This window comes from Ochotona curzoniae, unplaced genomic scaffold (genome assembly GCF_017591425.1).
Source record: "Ochotona curzoniae isolate NIBS_2020 unplaced genomic scaffold, NIBS_Ocur_1.0 contig_1, whole genome shotgun sequence".
Lineage (NCBI taxonomy): Eukaryota > Metazoa > Chordata > Mammalia > Lagomorpha > Ochotonidae > Ochotona > Ochotona curzoniae.
In genome coordinates this window covers 45,337,936-45,354,872 of record NW_024464918.1, presented here as the reverse complement: position 1 = coordinate 45,354,872, position 16,937 = coordinate 45,337,936, and the positions used below count along the sequence as shown (strand labels likewise).

Sequence of the window (16,937 nt, the reverse complement as noted above, 5' to 3'; positions counted from 1 at the left end):
TGTGCTGTTCTCAAGGTCCTGCCCCACAGTGCAGTATTCCTTAAGTGTGCTGCACACGGCCCCTCATCGACCCCAAACAAGCAGTTGCTGCTTACTCTGTTTGACTCGTCTGAAAGGCTTTGTACCCACATGCTGCCAGCAGGTGGGGCTAGGCCAGACCAAAGCTTCAGGAGCCCTGTCTGGTCTCCCCGGCTGGCAGGGACCCACGGACTTGCCCCTCCCCTGCTGTGTCCCCGGCCCTGCGCTAGCAGAAAGCTGGATCCAGGTGCCGGCAGATAGCTCGGTTGGCTGGTCCTCTGCCTGCAGGACTTGCACTCTTGTACATGTTTAGGCATTGCAAGCAGCTGACGTGTTCAACATGTGCTTCCACTGCAGTGCATGAATTGCACTACACTTGTGTGTTTCTCCAGTGGATGTTTCAAGCAGTCCTCTCTCAGTGACATCTCCAAGGAAGATCTTTGAGAACTTGAACTGTTGTTAGATTCTCGTGGCCATCAGAGAGTTCTGGCACATTTTGGAATTTGAACATTCTTTCATTGCATTCCGTCAGTGAACTTATGGATTCATTTCTTTTAATCTGTGAAAAAATATGACTGTAAAATATCTTGCATGTTTGGTGATGTGTTTAAATCTCTTATGTATTTATAGGTGGAGGTGTTTGTTGTGACTAGTTGGAACACTGACTAATATACCTAATTGTTTGCTATAGAAGAGGTTCATCTGGAATACCTTCATATGCAGTTTCTGTGTTCCTCTTTAAGTTATACCAGCTATCATTTGCTCAATTTCTAGGGTTCAACTGCACGGATAGACCACGAAACAGCCAGTGTTCTGAGTTCAAGCAGCACACACTCCGCTCCTCGAAGGCTGACAAGCCACCTGGGCACCAAGGTAACAGAAGACGGCCAGCCCTAGCCACTCGGGCTCCAGACAATGCTAAGACATCCTGGACGTTCTTTAATGCAAAATCTCTCTTTAAAGATAAAATTAAAAAGATGCGTTAGAATGTCAAAGTTACAGAGAGGTCTTCCAGATCAAGAAGTCACCTGCTGATTATTCCCCAAGTGGCCAGGCCAGCACCAGGAGCGTCATCTGGGTCTCCCATGTGGGTGGCAGGGGCCTATACACCTGGCATCTCCCACTGTCCTCCCAGGCCATCGGCAGAGAGCTGGGTCGGGATGAGCCAGCATCGTACGGAATGCTGTTGTCTCCGGTCCTGTTCTGACCATCAGAACTCTTGAAGAAATCGCGCCTAATACCAGGAAGCACAATCGGGGAAACAGGGTTATAAACTGCTGCAAATCGTTTTTTTGTTTTGTTTTGTTTTTTCTCCCCACAATGAAGTCATGGGGGGAAGTTTTGGGGTTTTTTTGTTTGTTTGTTTGTTTGGGGGCTTTTTTGTTTGTTTTGTTTTTTGTTTTTAGAAAATCAGATATACAGAGAGGAAGATCTTCTAGCTGCTGATTTATTCACTACCCAAATGGCTGCAATGGCCAGAGTTGAGCCAATCCAAAGCCAGGAGCCAGGAGACTTCTGGGTCCCCCATGTGGTGCAGGGTCCCAAGGCTTTGGGTTGTCCTCGACTGCTTTCCCAGGCCACAGGCAGGGAGCTGGAAGGGAAGCGGAGCTGCCGGGATTAGAACCGGCGCCCGTATGGGATCCCGGGTGTGCAAGGCGAGGACCTTAACCACTGCGCCATCGCGCCGGGCCCCCATTAAATATTTTTACAGCAGACTGCATATACTAAATTTTCACGCTAAACAATGGCTCCTGGGAAATATATTAGTGAGATAGTTCCTGTTAGTTTCAGAAATAGATTTTAGTGTGATCCATGGTATTGTCAGAATGACATGTAATCTCTTTATAATCACAGAATTCACTTGTTGGTGCCTGTGCCAGGGGCTGTGGTTGGACTTTTGTTACGTTATCTCTGATCATGTCAAAACTATGAGGCATGCCTGTTGCTTTCAAGAAAAACTAAGCCAAAGGTAAAAGGTTCAGGTCCCTCTTAGATCACATTGAAATTCATCTCCAGAACAGTCAGCTCTAACACCCGGCTGTACTGTGAAAGCAGACTTCAGGCAGGCATTGGGTTCAGGGTTAGGGCAAGACTTGGGGTGCCCTCACCCCACGTCAGAGGGCCTGGTTCCGGTTCCAGCTGCTGCTAATGTGCTCCCTGGGAGGCAGTTGTTGACGACTCGGATACAGGAGTCCCTGCCACCCAGTAGGAGACCGAGAGTGGAGTTGTGGGCCTGGCCAGCCCTGGCTGCTGTGGACACATCTGAGGAATGAACCAGTGAATGCAATCAGTCTCATTTTCTCATCTGTTACTTTACCTTTCAAATAAAATGCAAGTAAAAAAAAACGAAACAAAAAAATTCTTGCAGCAGGCAACTCCCTTGGTACATGTGCAGCCCAGATCCTGCCTCAGTTCCTAACTCCACTTCCTGTGCAGGTAGTCCTGGGAGGCAGGTGGTAGTGGCTCCAGTCACTGAAGCCCTGCCACCCACACAGGAGCCTGCCACCCACACAGGAGCCCTGCCACCCACACAGGAGTCTGCCACCCACACAGGAGCCCTGCCATCCACACAGGAGCCCTGCCACCCACACAGGAGCCTGCCACCCACACAGGAGTCTGCCACCCACCTTGAAGCTTGCCCGTTCTGCTCGCAGCTGCTGCAGACACCTGGGGAGTGAATCAACAGGCATAGATAGGAGCTATCATTTTGTCTGCTTATCTACTTTACAAATTAATATTTTTAGCGTGTCAACAAAAAAAAGAAAATCACCTATTTTCAACCGACTGTTGTATAAAAACTGACAATACCTTTCCTTTTTGAAGTAATTTGTGCACGATATTAAAACTTTGCAAATTATTTTGAATGGCAGCTACTGTCCTGTGTGGGTATTATGTAGCTAGTCTTCATAGAGAAAAGCCTGTTAGGTAAACTCTTCCGTTTTCAGCTCCGAGTAATGAAGTGGTTTGGCTAGCATCACACAGTCTGCCGTGTGTTGGTGGACAGCCCCATGCGGCTCCCTGCAGCTCATGCCGAGAGCAGCTCTCCTGGTCAGCATAGGGGCTGGGATTCCTTGCCATGCCGTCCTGTGATGTTCTGCAGCACCCAGACAACCCAACGCTTTGCAGCTGCAACTGTGACAAGAATAAACACCTCCTGGTCATCGAGGGGGACAGGAGTGCGCCTGAGACGCACTGGTTTACAGGGATGACAGTTCTTTATCTAACAGCTCTGGCTCTGCACTGAGCTTGAGCCTCCAAGATCCCTGTGTTTCTAAGTGGATCCTGGCGCTCACTGTCAGAGAATAATTTGATGCTTACCAGTTGCTTATAAAAAACAAGCAAGGAATTATGAATCTTAGCTGTGTCGCTCTCTCTGTGATTGTGACTTTTTTTATGAGAAAATTGTTAATGTGCATTTTAACATAATTCGATAAGAGTTAATATTTAGTAAAGGTTAAATGTTAGAGAAAAAGTTTTCTATTGATTTTAGCAATAAACTATAAAGTTTTAAATTGTACCAAGAATTTTGATAAGCCTCATTCCTCATGCATATTGAAGGCTGATTCCCATTCGTAGTTACCACCGTCTGTGCAGACAGCCTCCTGCTGTGTCTCGTCCCAGTGCCGCGCCTGCCAACACAGCAGGGCTGGCGGGTGCATTGCTTCAGTAACCCCTGCCTCACATGACTTCATCCTGAAAGGTTTTGCTTTTGCTTGTGATTTTCATGAGTTGCTGTAGATGTTCCATTCATCACGTCAGTGGCGTTGACTGTTAGATACTGAGGTCATAATTTTGTTTCTACACTCGTTTGGCCCACAGGTGGAAATGGTGTATTCATTGTTGTCAATGCTCGGTACCCATGATAAGGATGACATGTCACGAACTTTGCTGGCTATGTCCAGCTCCCAAGACAGCTGCATATCCATGCGACAGTCTGGATGTCTCCCTCTTCTCATCCAGCTCTTACATGGCAATGACAAAGACTCTGTGTTGTTGGGCAATTCCCGGGGCAGTAAGGAGGCTCGGGCCAGGGCCAGCGCAGCCCTCCACAACATCATTCACTCACAGCCTGACGACAAGCGAGGCAGGCGTGAAATCCGAGTCCTTCATCTTTTGGAACAGATACGAGCCTACTGTGAAACCTGTTGGGAGTGGCAGGAAGCCCACGAACAAGGCATGGACCAGGACAAAAATCCAAGTAGGTGCTCTGTGTGGTGTGCATCAGTATGCATGTTTCAAAGCAAGTATAAAAGTTGAAGAAATTGTAACTCCTTATGAAGAGTTTTGACATTATGGGGAAAATCGGTCAGGAGTGGAAATTAGGGGGAAGAGAACCCAGACTATACAGAACTGTATGATAAATTTCAAAAATAAATTTTTTTTAAAAGTTGAAGGAAAGAAACCTATAATTAATGTATAATCTTTATCACTAGGAAAGGGAAATTTATATAAGCCATCTATGCTGCTAACGTGTTTTTAAAAGTACATTTTAATTCTGTATTTCTCTAGGGGGAAAAAAATTGAGACTAGGTAAGGCTGTGAGCAGGGAGCAGGGTCAGAGATAGAGTGACCAAGATTCTAAGCAGTGCCCACATGAGGGTGCTGGCATCACAGGCAACAGTTTTAGCCAATATGCCACATGCCAGCCCCTACCTAGAAATGTTTAACAAAGGACAATGTCATGTGAAACCAAAAAGGGACCGTTTATTGCGTGCATAGCTGGGAGGGGCTGTGAAGAGTGGCCGCTGCCCATCTGCTTTTCTGAGGAAGAAGCTCAAGGTGGCCTCTTCCAGAATCCTCTGTGTTTGCATATCTACTTGTTCAGTGGGCACAGAGCTGTGTTGTGTCTGCGGTGCTGTGTGATTCTCAGAACCGCCCGATGGGAAACAGAAGCTCAGAGGCCGAGCAGTGCTCGGTGGCCTCACCACGGGCTGCTCGCTCTGAGCTGCAGCCCCAGCCTGCATGGGTGGTGACAACACACCCATCTCTGCAGTCCCTCTGCTGAGGGACAGGGGACATGGACACTGTGACCCTTGGAGATTAATTCAGCAGTTCGTGCAGCCGAGCACCAGAAGCAGCACGTGTGTTAGGTGAGACCTTCCTGACTGCGAAGAGTTGGCTCCCTCTCCCTCTTTCTCACACACATTTGCAAAGCAAGAGAAATGATAATGAGAACAAGACTAGCAGATATTCTCTAAGCGTGAGCATAGATTCTTTAAAACCTAGAGAGTTCCAGGACCTTTGCAGTGGTGCCTGACTTTGGACTAGCCCAGTGCTGGCTGTTGCAGCAATTTGGGAAGTGAGCCAGCATAGAAAGAAGAGCTTTCTCTCTCCCATTTTCACTCATTCAAATAAAATTAAGTTGTTTATTTATTTATTTAAAAAGTGTTAAGGATAAGGGTAAAAGGTACCTACAGCAAAGGATCCCTGATACTCCTTTCCTATCCAGGTGCTGGTTTGGGAGAGCATTTCCTGTGGGGGCTGCCTGCCTTGGCCCTTGCAGTGTGAAATTTCCCCACAGTTTGTACTCTGGATGGAGGTTGCTGTTAAAGTTTGTTTTTGTCAGATAATGAGTTTTTCATCTTTGTACATCTTGTTGTATGTAGAGGTACATTTCTTGGACTCCTTTTCCTCTAAGCTTCTGTTAATTTCCTAAGGCATCTATGGCAGACTGTATAGCAGTACCCAGCCTTGTAACCTATGCTACGACAGTAGTTTACACAGAAATTAGAAGTAATTATGGACCAGGAGTTTCATTCTTTCCTATTGGCAGCATCATGAAATTTAAACTCTTAGTTATTTGATGTACAGCATCCACCAACAAGGCGCTGGCTGCTGGATGTGGTTGAAGGCAGACGCGCAGTACGCATTTCGGTGAAGCTCAGGAGAACCCTTCCCTCCTGCCTTGTGGCGATGGGCGTGTGCATTACGGATGTACTGTGGGCCCTGGCTACTTCTGAAGTTTTTGGAAGAAACAAAAGGTCACTGTTTCTGTCAATTTTGTTTTTCAGTGCCAGCTCCTGTTGAGCATCAGATCTGTCCTGCTGTGTGTGTTCTGATGAAACTTTCCTTTGATGAAGAGCATAGACATGCAATGAATGAACTTGGTAAGACAGAAGCGTGTCTCGGTGCCACATGCACCAGTGGATTTTACGTCCTGGTAGAAAGTGTAGGAAATGAAGGTTTCCTGTTGGTGAACAGAGAGATCAGGCTTCTGATGTGTGTTACTACCTTGTCCATCTTACAACAAAAATCTGTACCGTAGTCTGCTTCAAAAGAATTTGCACAACAGCTGCTGCTGCCCACTCAGAAACTGACGGGGCTCTTCCCACTCAGCCGCCTGCTGCAGGGGGAGTTGTTGGGAAGGATGTAGCATTGTCCTCTGAGTTTTGAAAGCACCTGGAAGAAATAGTGTTAACTCTCCCCTGCCCTCATGGTTACCAGCATCTTCGTGGCTTCAGCATAAGCTGCATGCTATCTTTGAAACTGATTAATATGGAAAAACGTCATGGTGCAATTGAAACTAGGAACATTAATTTTGGCAGTTCCTCCTTTAGTTATGTGCTATCACACAACAGAACCCTTATTCACCCTGCGTTTGTGCACCCCATCTTCATGTAATGGTTTTCTTTGATTTCTAGGTTCATTTGTGCACGTGTGGTATTTGTAACTTGCATCGTGCTGAGCCTTCTCCCAGTCGTGCCACAAGCGAGAACGTGCACTGAGTGCCCGTCTCAGTGTCTGCGCCCTTGCTTCTCTCTGTTGTTACACTCCATTTCAGCTCCCACCTCTTCTCCCTCCACCCTCACCATTGTCGCTACTCATTAATTTTAAAAGCATTGAAGTCATGAGACTTGAACACAGAGAAACTGAACAGCCAGAGTGTGTTCTCCGAGTTCTCCCCTGGGGAGACATGCACCACAGGCTTCCGGTCTGCCTTCCAGCCGCACCTGGCTGCCTGGGGTCCCAGTGTCACCCCATCTTTCCTCCCACTGGTCAGCCTGAGGCCGTCTCCCTTTCCCAGTGAAAGCTCAGCAGCTTTGAAAAGTTTAAGATTAATGTTGTTCTGCTAATAATATTGGGAGGAGGTTAAAAAATGTACACAGGAAAATAAATACAATTTTGAGTAATTGCAGAGTATTTTTTAAAAATAAGTTCCTGTGTTTCCATGGACTGTAGACTAGGAGTGACACATTGATCATCTGATTTTCAATATTAAACCTAGACTCAGTATTTGTTCCTCTTCCTTCTTCAGGTAGGAAGGCTCCCCGGGGCATTTCATCACAGCAGCTAGGGCAGGGGCTTTCAGGTGAGGAGCAGGACCGGGCCTCGGGGGTGTGGCTGCTGGGGGTGTAGTCACAGGGGACTTCCTTCGCACTCCCAGCCTCAGTGCTGGGAAAAAAGGAGGATTAATTGTGTGGGTTGGGGCGGTGGAGATAGTGTGAGGAGGACAGGGACCAGCAGTGAGAGAAAGGCCACACAGGTAGGCAGAGATAAATCCTTCAGCCCAGAGTGCTGCTTGTGCACACACAGATCTAGAACTAGCGCAGTGCTGCCTGCACACACAGGTCTAGAACTAGCACAGTGCCGCCTGCACACACAGGTCTAGAACTAGCACAGTGCTGCTTGTGCACACAGGTCTAGAACTAGCACAGTGCCACCTGCACACAGGTCTAGAACTAGCACAGTGCCGCCTGCACACACAGATCTAGAACTAGCACAGTGCCACCTGCACACAGGTCTAGAACTAGCACAGTGCTGCTTGTGCACACAGGTCTAGAACTAGCACAGTGCCGCCTGCACACACAGGTCTAGAACTAGCACAGTGCTGCTTGTGCACACACAGGTCTAGAACTAGCACAGTGCCGCCTGCACGCACAGGTCTAGAACTAGCACAGTGCTGCCTGCACACACAGATCTAGAACTAGCACAGTGCCGCCTGCACACACAGGTCTAGAACTAGCACAGTGCCGCCTGCACACACAGATCTAGAACTAGCACAGTGCTGCTTGTGCACACACAGGTCTAGAACTAGCACAGTGCCGCCTGCACGCACAGGTCTAGAACTAGCACAGTGCCGCCTGCACACAGGTCTAGAACTAGCACAGTGCTGCTTGTGCACACAGATCTAGAACTAGCACAGTGCTGCTTGTGCACACAGGTCTAGAACTAGCGCAGTGCTGCCTGCACACAGGTCTAGAACTAGCGCAGTGCCGCCTGCACACAGGTCTAGAACTAGCACAGTGCCGCCTGCACGCACAGGTCTAGAACTAGCGCAGTGCTGCCTGCACACACAGATCTAGAACTAGCACAGTGCCACCTGCACACAGGTCTAGAACTAGCACAGTGCTGCTTGTGCACACAGGTCTAGAACTAGCACAGTGCCGCCTGCACACACAGATCTAGAACTAGCACAGTGCTGCTTGTGCACACAGGTCTAGAACTAGCACAGTGCCACCTGCACACACAGGTCTAGAACTAGCACAGTGCTGCCTGCACACACAGATCTAGAACTAGCACAGTGCTGCCTGCACACACAGATCTAGAACTAGCACAGTGCTGCTTGTGCACACAGGTCTAGAACTAGCACAGTGCCACCTGCACACACAGGTCTAGAACTAGCACAGTGCTGCCTGCACACACAGATCTAGAACTAGCACAGTGCTGCCTGCACACACAGATCTAGAACTAGCACAGTGCTGCCTGCACACACAGATCTAGAACTAGCACAGTGCTGCCTGCACACACAGGTCTAGAACTAGCACAGTGCCACCTGCACACACATGTCTAGAACTAGCACAGTGCCACCTGCACACAGATCTAGAACTAGCACAGTGCTGCTTGTGCACACAGATCTAGAACTAGCACAGTGCTGCTTGTGCACACACAGGTCTAGAACTAGCACAGTGCCACCTGCACACAGATCTAGAACTAGCACAGTGCTGCTTGTGCACACAGATCTAGAACTAGCACAGTGCTGCTTGTGCACACACAGGTCTAGAACTAGCACAGTGCCACCTGCACACAGATCTAGAACTAGCACAGTGCTGCTTGTGCACACACAGGTCTAGAACTAGCACAGTGCCGCCTGCACACAGGTCTAGAATTCGCAGAGTCCTTTTAATTCTGGATTGTTGCAGTAGTGATGTGTTCTTACTAATGCCTAGGTCGGACTCCTTGCCTGTTTACACTGGTTTCTTAAAATGATAACCACGTGGTCCTGGCCTCTAAGTTAATGCTTGCTGTCATGTGGTACTTATGCTGCATGACATACACATAGCTGCAGCACCTGCTAGGCACAGTCGGAGGCAGAGCCCAGGTTCCCTGGGAGAGAAGTGGAGGCCAAGGGACTGTCATGATCAGGAAACTTGGGAAACACTTGACTTTGGAAAGCAGGTTTTAGGTGGCCTCCCTTGCTGACAGTGGCTTCCTAAACCAGTTAGATGTCATCTGTCATTGATTCTGTTTAATATCGCCTCAGGTAGTTGCTTCCCAAGTATCTCTGATGCCAAAGATAGGCGTGTTGGCCTCACCTGCCTTCAGAGATCACTTTAACATGAAGTGGGGTGCGCTGGTCATCTCACAGCTTTGAAATGTTCTTGTTAGGGCAGCCAAGATTTATTCTGTCAGTCATGAGTTTGTATCATATTTCAGTCAAACCATTTGAATTTTTGAATTGTATGGAATTCAGTAAATTTTTTCTGAAATCCTAAGACATTCTCTCCTTTTATGTGATGTTCCAAATTTTATTCCATGTTCTTTCTTCATTAGCCATGCTCATCATATCATTTTTTTTTTCCAAATCAAGTTCTCAACTTTTTTTCTTGCAGGAATACTCAGTTGTTGAATCATTTTCTGCTTTATGGGACCTTTAGATACATTGCATCTTTCTTAAGATAGTATTCCAAGTGTATAGTGTCCCAAGTGTTGTTCAGCAACATTTTATGGAGACAAAAGTGTGGTGTGGTTGGCCTGACTCTGACGGCTGCCTGGTGAGCGTCTTCCCGTGTCTCTCGGCCGCAGCCTCAGGGCTGCCCTGATCCTCTCTCTGCTGACTGCTTTCCCTTTACCGAGGCCCAAAACAGTGGAACTTGTGGAAGCTCTGTCCTGGGCTCCCGTCTCCTCTGTGAGGTCATCCATCACTCCCACAGTTCGGTTACTGACGTTACTGTGCAGTTTGTGTTCATCCAGTCTGTCTCTGCCGAGTTTAGGTGCATTATTGAACAGCTTTCTCGAATCTGCCCCTTACTTAACTGAAACTTTCAACTCTGTCAACAAAGTGAATGCACTACCTCCTCTGTCACCCAGTCTCTGCTTTCTAGAATTTCTTTTTTCAAAGACCGGTATGCTAATGCACCTGTTGCTCAGGCAGCAACCTAGAAGTAACAGTGATGCAGTCCCCAGCTCTGCCTGCAGTGTGGCTGAGGGGTCTATTCCATAATAAATCTCAAATGACTGCCCTTGTCCAAGCCCCTCTCTCCTTTCCGGAATGCTTTGTCTTATTCGTCTCCCCACTCGGAGTCATGGTGCCTTCTTTTCCACACACCAGCTGCCGCCAGTTCAGAATGCGCAGATGATCATCGCTGCCTCTGCCGAAGGTCTTAATATGACACACGGAGTCAGGTGTTCTAGCCTTCGTCACTGGACATCTCGCGTGCTTTAATGCTTTCTTGTTCTTGCCCTTGGCAAAGGCTTGTTTGTCCCTTAGCTACCAAGTATTGTTTCCTTAGCCCTTTCCTAAGGACACCCACTCCCAGGTGACACGAGGTTCACCTGGTATCTTATCCTGGACTAGTGCACAACCCATCACACTTTAACCGGCAGGTCCATGTCTGTGTGTCTCTAATCTGTAAGTTCTGTAAAGATAAAGACTGTTTTCTTCATTAGTCGTTTATTTTTGTTCCATCATGTTTAGACTAAGTGAAATCTACATAGATTTAACTATCATCTACTCAGTATTCACTTACTGCATTCAAACTCAGTTCTACTTGTGTTTAAGATTTTTCATGAATCTTCCTACAGATAAATTTTTGGGCCTGGAATTCTTGACCCAAGATACAACTTTATTTTACAGATTTACCCATTCTTCTATGTCCAGATCATTCGAGATCATCTATAAAAACATGACTGCCCTGGTGTCTTTCAGGTGATTGTCCAGACCAGAGTGTGAGGTCACCTGCTTATATTCACCTTCTTGTTTGTTATTATTTTCTCAGCTTTTCTCTGTGTCAAAATAACCTTCCAAGTCCATGACAGTTGATGTTTGATGATGAATACTGCTCAGAATAACTTCCATATCCATTTTATCTTCCGTTTGTTCACTCCCTCACCATGTTGCTTCACCTTTTTTTTTTTAACTCTTTCCCCTTGCTTTCTTTCTTGCCTTCCTGCGGTGGGCCCCATGGGCACTGTCAAGCATGCCCGGAGCCTAACCTCAGGGGAAGGATACACCAGGTTCCTAGGGCAGCCAGTCATTGCTGCTGCCAAAGAGCAGCAAGCCACTTCTTAGAAAACACAATTGAGTCATTTTTTAGAACATAGTGTTATATTCAACACTAATTTTTTTCACCCAAAAGACAAGTTTTGTCTCATGTGCAGTTTCATGTCCAAATTTCAGCATTCTTGAGGTAATTTTTCAGCCAACTATAAAAGATATTAATTAGCCCACTGTGTGTAACAGTGAAGAGTATTTCTAAAGGCCCAGGCTTAACACCTTCTGTTTCTGTTCAGGGAGACCTAGCTTTAAGAAATAGCCGCCTCCGTTATTGGCAAGGTTCGGGGTAAACGTGGTAATTAGAAAATAGTGTTGCTTTCACTCAGTAAGCAAGGACTGGTGGGTGGGGAACTGGCAGAAAATGGAAGCGCTGACACAGAAGTCTTTCTAACAGTTTTTGTGGCTTGTAATTCTAAACACAAATACAAAATATTCTTTAATGTCTTTCTCTAACGTAAGAGTTACTAGTTGGTGCCAGCATGCTTAATCTTAGAGCATTATCTTTTTCCTCTTACCCTTTTTAAATCAGGGGGACTACAGGCCATTGCAGAATTATTGCAGGTGGACTGTGAAATGTATGGGCTTACCAACGACCACTACAGTATTACATTAAGGCGATATGCTGGGATGGCCCTGACGAACTTGACCTTCGGAGATGTAGCCAATAAGGTATGCTTTATAACATCCATTTCTTAAGATAGCTCAGATATACATTAATTTACTTGCATACAAACCACTTCTGACTTTCTTTTTGTCCCACTCCTCATTAAATCATGATAATAACCTAGACCTCACCCCACTGCACACACTCTTCCCCATTTGGTTGTCTCGTGGGGAAAGGAGGCGCACAGCCACAGGTGGAACACAGGACTTGACGTAGGCGTGGACTTCTGTAAGCGCTGTCAGCACCTGGTAAACAGCAAAGGGCTGAGCATCCTGCTGGCAACAATGTCGCCAACACTCCAGTCTCCTGCAAACAAGAGACCTTGCTTTACAATCCTGTGCACGTCACTTCTTTTATATTCACTTTACTTATCTAGAGTGGCAAGGAAAAGCAACACATTATTAGAAGGGTATCTGTCTTTTACTTAGATAATCTTATATCTCTTCTGGGTGAAATAGCAGTTTCAGTTAAAATATGACAGTGTGAAGGTGAGAAGCAGAGAGAGCACAGCTGCGGGCTCTGGTCGCTGAGCCGTTCTCTGTTACTGCAGGCGACACTCTGCTCCATGAAGGGCTGCATGAGAGCGCTCGTGGCCCAGCTCAAGTCGGAGAGCGAAGACCTGCAGCAGGTATGCCGTTGTGCGCGGGTGTTCACTGTTCTGATTTAGATTGCACTCTAGCTGAGTATGCAGCATCTTGTGTTTAGAATGGGTTCCAATGCTGGAAATAAGTAAGTAACTTGTAGGAGTCTCTCCTGGCGTTTAGGAAGAATTTATTAGTAGATTTGTGCTTTTATCTGTCATGAAAAAAGAACAATCAGTATGAACTTTCTTTATAGACTATTCTAAAATGGATTTGTTTGCAGGTTATTGCAAGTGTTTTGAGGAACTTATCTTGGAGAGCCGATGTGAACAGTAAAAAGACGTTGCGCGAAGTTGGAAGTGTGAAAGCCTTGATGGAATGCGCTCTGCAAGTTAAGAAGGTACCTTGGAGGTCACTGAGTTCTGTAACAGCACTTTCCATCTCAGCTGGTTTTTGGTTGCCTGTTCCTGCCCAGGAGAGTTCTGGATTTCTAAGCTGTGTCACCATTGTGTAGCTTTAGAGATAGCTTAGTGCCATCCAAGGTTTCCCTTGGCGCAGCGCTGAGGTGGAGGTGGCGGGGTCGCCAGTTTTCCCACAGTGGGGTGTCCGTAGCATCGCTGGCCTTTGCCCACCAGCTGCCAAGACACCATCCCTCCCTCTGTGACAATCCGGAACATCTCCAGACATTGCCAGACAACCACAGAAAGCAGGAGGGGCAGTCACCTGAGCTGAGCGTCACTAATGGATCACCTCGGTGCTCCACATCTGAGTCTCCTGAAGTCCTCAAAAGTTACTGCCTGCTAGCTTATCAAGAGGTGGTCTGCCCGAGTTTGAGGAATCCCAGTCGTCATCTGCTGTGACAGGAAGTATCTCCAGGTGGAGGATGAGCTCCAAAAACTGCTCAGTTTAAGGAAGAAAGAGAGAGAAGTGAATGTGAGGTCTGAGAGAGACCAAGTAAACATCCTTAGGTAATCTGGGCTTCCTTTCACCCACCATCCCTCCAGAGCACAGCCGGGAGCCAGGTCTCCCTGTGGGCAGCAGGCCAAAGCATGTGAGTGGCCAGCTCCTGCCTCCGGGTGCGTCAGCAGAGGGGCTCAGCTGCCCCTGTTGGGGCGCGGGAGCTGGCTGGCAGAAGCAGCCAGGCCTTAACCCACCCGGCCACATCTGCTGTGGAGGTTTTTTTGTTTTTTCTTTAGTTCACATGTTTTTGCAAAAGCTTTTTTTTTTTTTTTTAAGATTTATTTGTTTTTATTAGAAGGTCGGATATATAGAGAGGAGAGACAGAGAGGAAGGTGTTCCATCCACTGATTCACTCCCCAAGTGGCTGCCATGGCCGGATCTGAGCAGATCTGAAGCCAGAAACCTGGAGCCTCTTCTGGGTCTCCCACATGGGTACAGGATCCCAAGGCTTCAAGCCGTCCTCAACTGCTTTCCCAGGCTGGGTTTAGAACCAGCGCCCATATGGGATCCCGGCATGTGCAAGGCTAAGACTTTCACCACTAGGCTACTGCGCTGGGTCCAAAGCATATTATTTTGTGCCTGAAATGCTGTTGAGACTTTCTTAGATAGAAAAATGTTCAATTTCTACAGCACAGCAGGGTGACCACGGTCACAGTAACTGTTACATGAAAACGTGGAAGAGAGGAACTGGGAGAACCCAGCATGGGGAAAGCTGGGCATATGCGGGTACCTATTGCCTGAGCCAATCTGTCTGTGCCCCAAGCCCCAGGAAGGTGTGCGGGCCATGTTAGTCAGATGGCCAGCTGCAGTGGTGACGGGCATACTACTCAGAGTCTGTGTAGACCTGCTGGCCGGGTGTGAGATATGTTATTCTTCAGCAAAGCCCTGAGTGGCAAGGAAGCCCTGAAAGGGAAATGCAAGCTGTAGGTCTCATGAGCTGCAGCCGCACACGTCCTGAGAGTGAAGTCAGAGCTGAGGAGGAAGTAGAGCAGCTGGAGTCTAAGAGCGCTGAGTGCACGGGACAGTGTTGCAGCCACTGTGCCCTGTGTTTAAACATACACCTGCTCCAGTGACCCGGCCACTTCACTCCAAAGTATTTACAAGAGGAACAAAACTTAGGTTCACACGAAGTTTTATACACAAATATTTTATTCTTTCTGATTACATACCTTGCTGAAAATCGGATTATATATGTTAAGATTTCCAACCTGTAATCTTTTCTCCCTGTACCCTCTAGTTGAAGTATAAAACACAGCTCAGGCCCAACACAGTATCCTAGTGGCTAAAGTCCTCACCTTGCATGTGCCAGGATCCCATATGGGCACCAACTGGCCCAGTTCCCTTCCAGCCCCTGTTCTTGGCCTGGGAAAGCAGTGGAGGAAGGCCCAGGACCTTGTGAGACTGCATCTGTGTGGGAGACCCAGAAGAAGCTCCTGGCTTCAGATCAATTCAGCAGTGCAACAGCCAATGCTATGCCAATCCGAAGCCAGGATCCAGGAACTTCTGGGTCTCCCACACAGGTGCAGGGTCCCGAGGCTTTGGGCCGTTCTCAACTGCTTTCCCAGGCCACAAGCAGGGAGCTGGATGGGAAGTGGGGCCACCGGGATTAGAACCGGCGCCCATATGGGATCCCGGGGCGTTCAAGGCGAGGACTTTAGCTGCTAGGCCACGTCGCCGGGCCCATGAAGTGGCTGTTACTGCCTGTGTCCGTCCCTGTGCTAGTCACAGGCTGGTTTCCCTCCTCCCTCCCCCAGCAGGACTCCTGTCCCTTCTGCAGATCAGACCATCCCTGCTGATCCCTGTCCCCCTCAGGAGCAGCGTCTTGTCCCTGAAGATGCAGAGCTGCAGCACAGAGTACCGTGTCTCATGAATGTTCTGTAGTTTTAAAATAAAGAACAAAGAGTTCCAGAGAGGTGGGGGAAAAGCAGGAGAGAGATCTTGCATCCTCTGGTTTAGTCCCCAGATGGCTGCAGCTGCTGGGCTGGGCACAGGAAGCAGGCTCTTCGTCTGGCTCCTCATGCGGGTGGCAGGGTGCCAAGGACTTGGGCCATCTGCTGCTGCTTTCCTAGGCACATTGGCTGGGAGCTGGATTGGGAGCGGGGCAGGTGGGACACGAACAGGTGCCCATATGGGATTTTTATGTCCCACAATACTAACTTACATCTTTTTTATCTACCAAAAGTAAATTATTGGAATCTTCAAAGCTGCTCTCAATTCCCTGTGTTTATAACTCCTGAAGTGCCTCCAGCTGTGATAGGCAAATGAATATTTTAAAATGTTTGTTCTTTGAGTCATTATAAATAGTAAGAAGGATCCTGGCAGGTTTTGATCGAATGCCTTTAGTTGGGCATCAGCTTGTTTCTGGGCTACTTTGATAGTATAAAGAGTTCTCGTATCTTGCAATTACTTTGGTTCTATAGGAATTTTAAGAAATATTAGTTTTTCCAGTATCCTTTTTTTCTTTTCAATATTGCTAATTTGATTAACATTAAATAAATACATGTGTGTGTTCTAAACAGAATCTATTTTATATGCTGCTTTTCAACTTGCTCTAGTCGTGTTATAGTAATTCTCAGGTATAGTGCTGTATCTTTATGGCATATAAAATCCTGTTTTATTATCCTGATAATACATTATCAGTTGGATTTCATATTTTAACACAAGTTCTTTTAAGATACGTTGTATACCATCTAAATAATTAAAATGGCCATTAACTTAATGTTGTGTTTGCTTGTTTCATATAGGGTTAGCACTGAGTTAACTTTCATTTGCTATTTTAAGGAAGTTATTCTAAGCAAAATGGCTCTAGTAATTTCTCAGTTGAGGGGTGGGAGTTAGGGGGAAACATTTTTTTTTTTTTAGTATTTTTGTTGAGTAGTTTTTGAGAGACAAATTCCAACTCTAATTAGATGGTACATATTCCATTTCTTAATAGGAATCAACCCTCAAAAGTGTATTGAGTGCCTTATGGAACTTGTCGGCACACTGCACTGAGAACAAAGCTGACATCTGCTCTGTAGACGGTGCCCTTGCGTTTTTGGTTGGCACGCTCACTTACCGGAGCCAGACGAACACTTTAGCCATTATTGAAAGTGGAGGTGGGATATTACGCAATGTGTCCAGCTTGATAGCCACAAATGAGGACCACAGGTACACATAGAGCTTTGTGTTACTTTTAAATCAATTACTATAGAGTTTATACCCTCAAGAAGATTTTGTG

The 16,937-nt window shown here is 47.0% G+C and overlaps 1 protein-coding gene across 2 annotated transcripts in view; it reads left to right on the top strand.

Moving 5' to 3' along the window:
* The window catches only part of APC (APC regulator of WNT signaling pathway), a 91,702-nt gene that overhangs the window by 65,981 nt on the left and 8,784 nt on the right, over positions 1 to 16,937 (top strand). Inside the window, exons 8-15 of one of the 2 annotated variants that reach the window (XM_040973336.1) lie at positions 793 to 891; positions 3,838 to 4,216; positions 6,030 to 6,125; positions 7,274 to 7,327; positions 12,042 to 12,181; positions 12,727 to 12,804; positions 13,041 to 13,157; positions 16,653 to 16,867. In XM_040973336.1, the coding sequence (XP_040829270.1) occupies positions 793 to 891; positions 3,838 to 4,216; positions 6,030 to 6,125; positions 7,274 to 7,327; positions 12,042 to 12,181; positions 12,727 to 12,804; positions 13,041 to 13,157; positions 16,653 to 16,867 (1,178 nt within the window). The remainder of the gene's footprint in view (positions 1 to 792; positions 892 to 3,837; positions 4,217 to 6,029; positions 6,126 to 7,273; positions 7,328 to 12,041; positions 12,182 to 12,726; positions 12,805 to 13,040; positions 13,158 to 16,652; positions 16,868 to 16,937) is intronic. The other variant, XM_040973346.1, reaches the window with a different exon arrangement.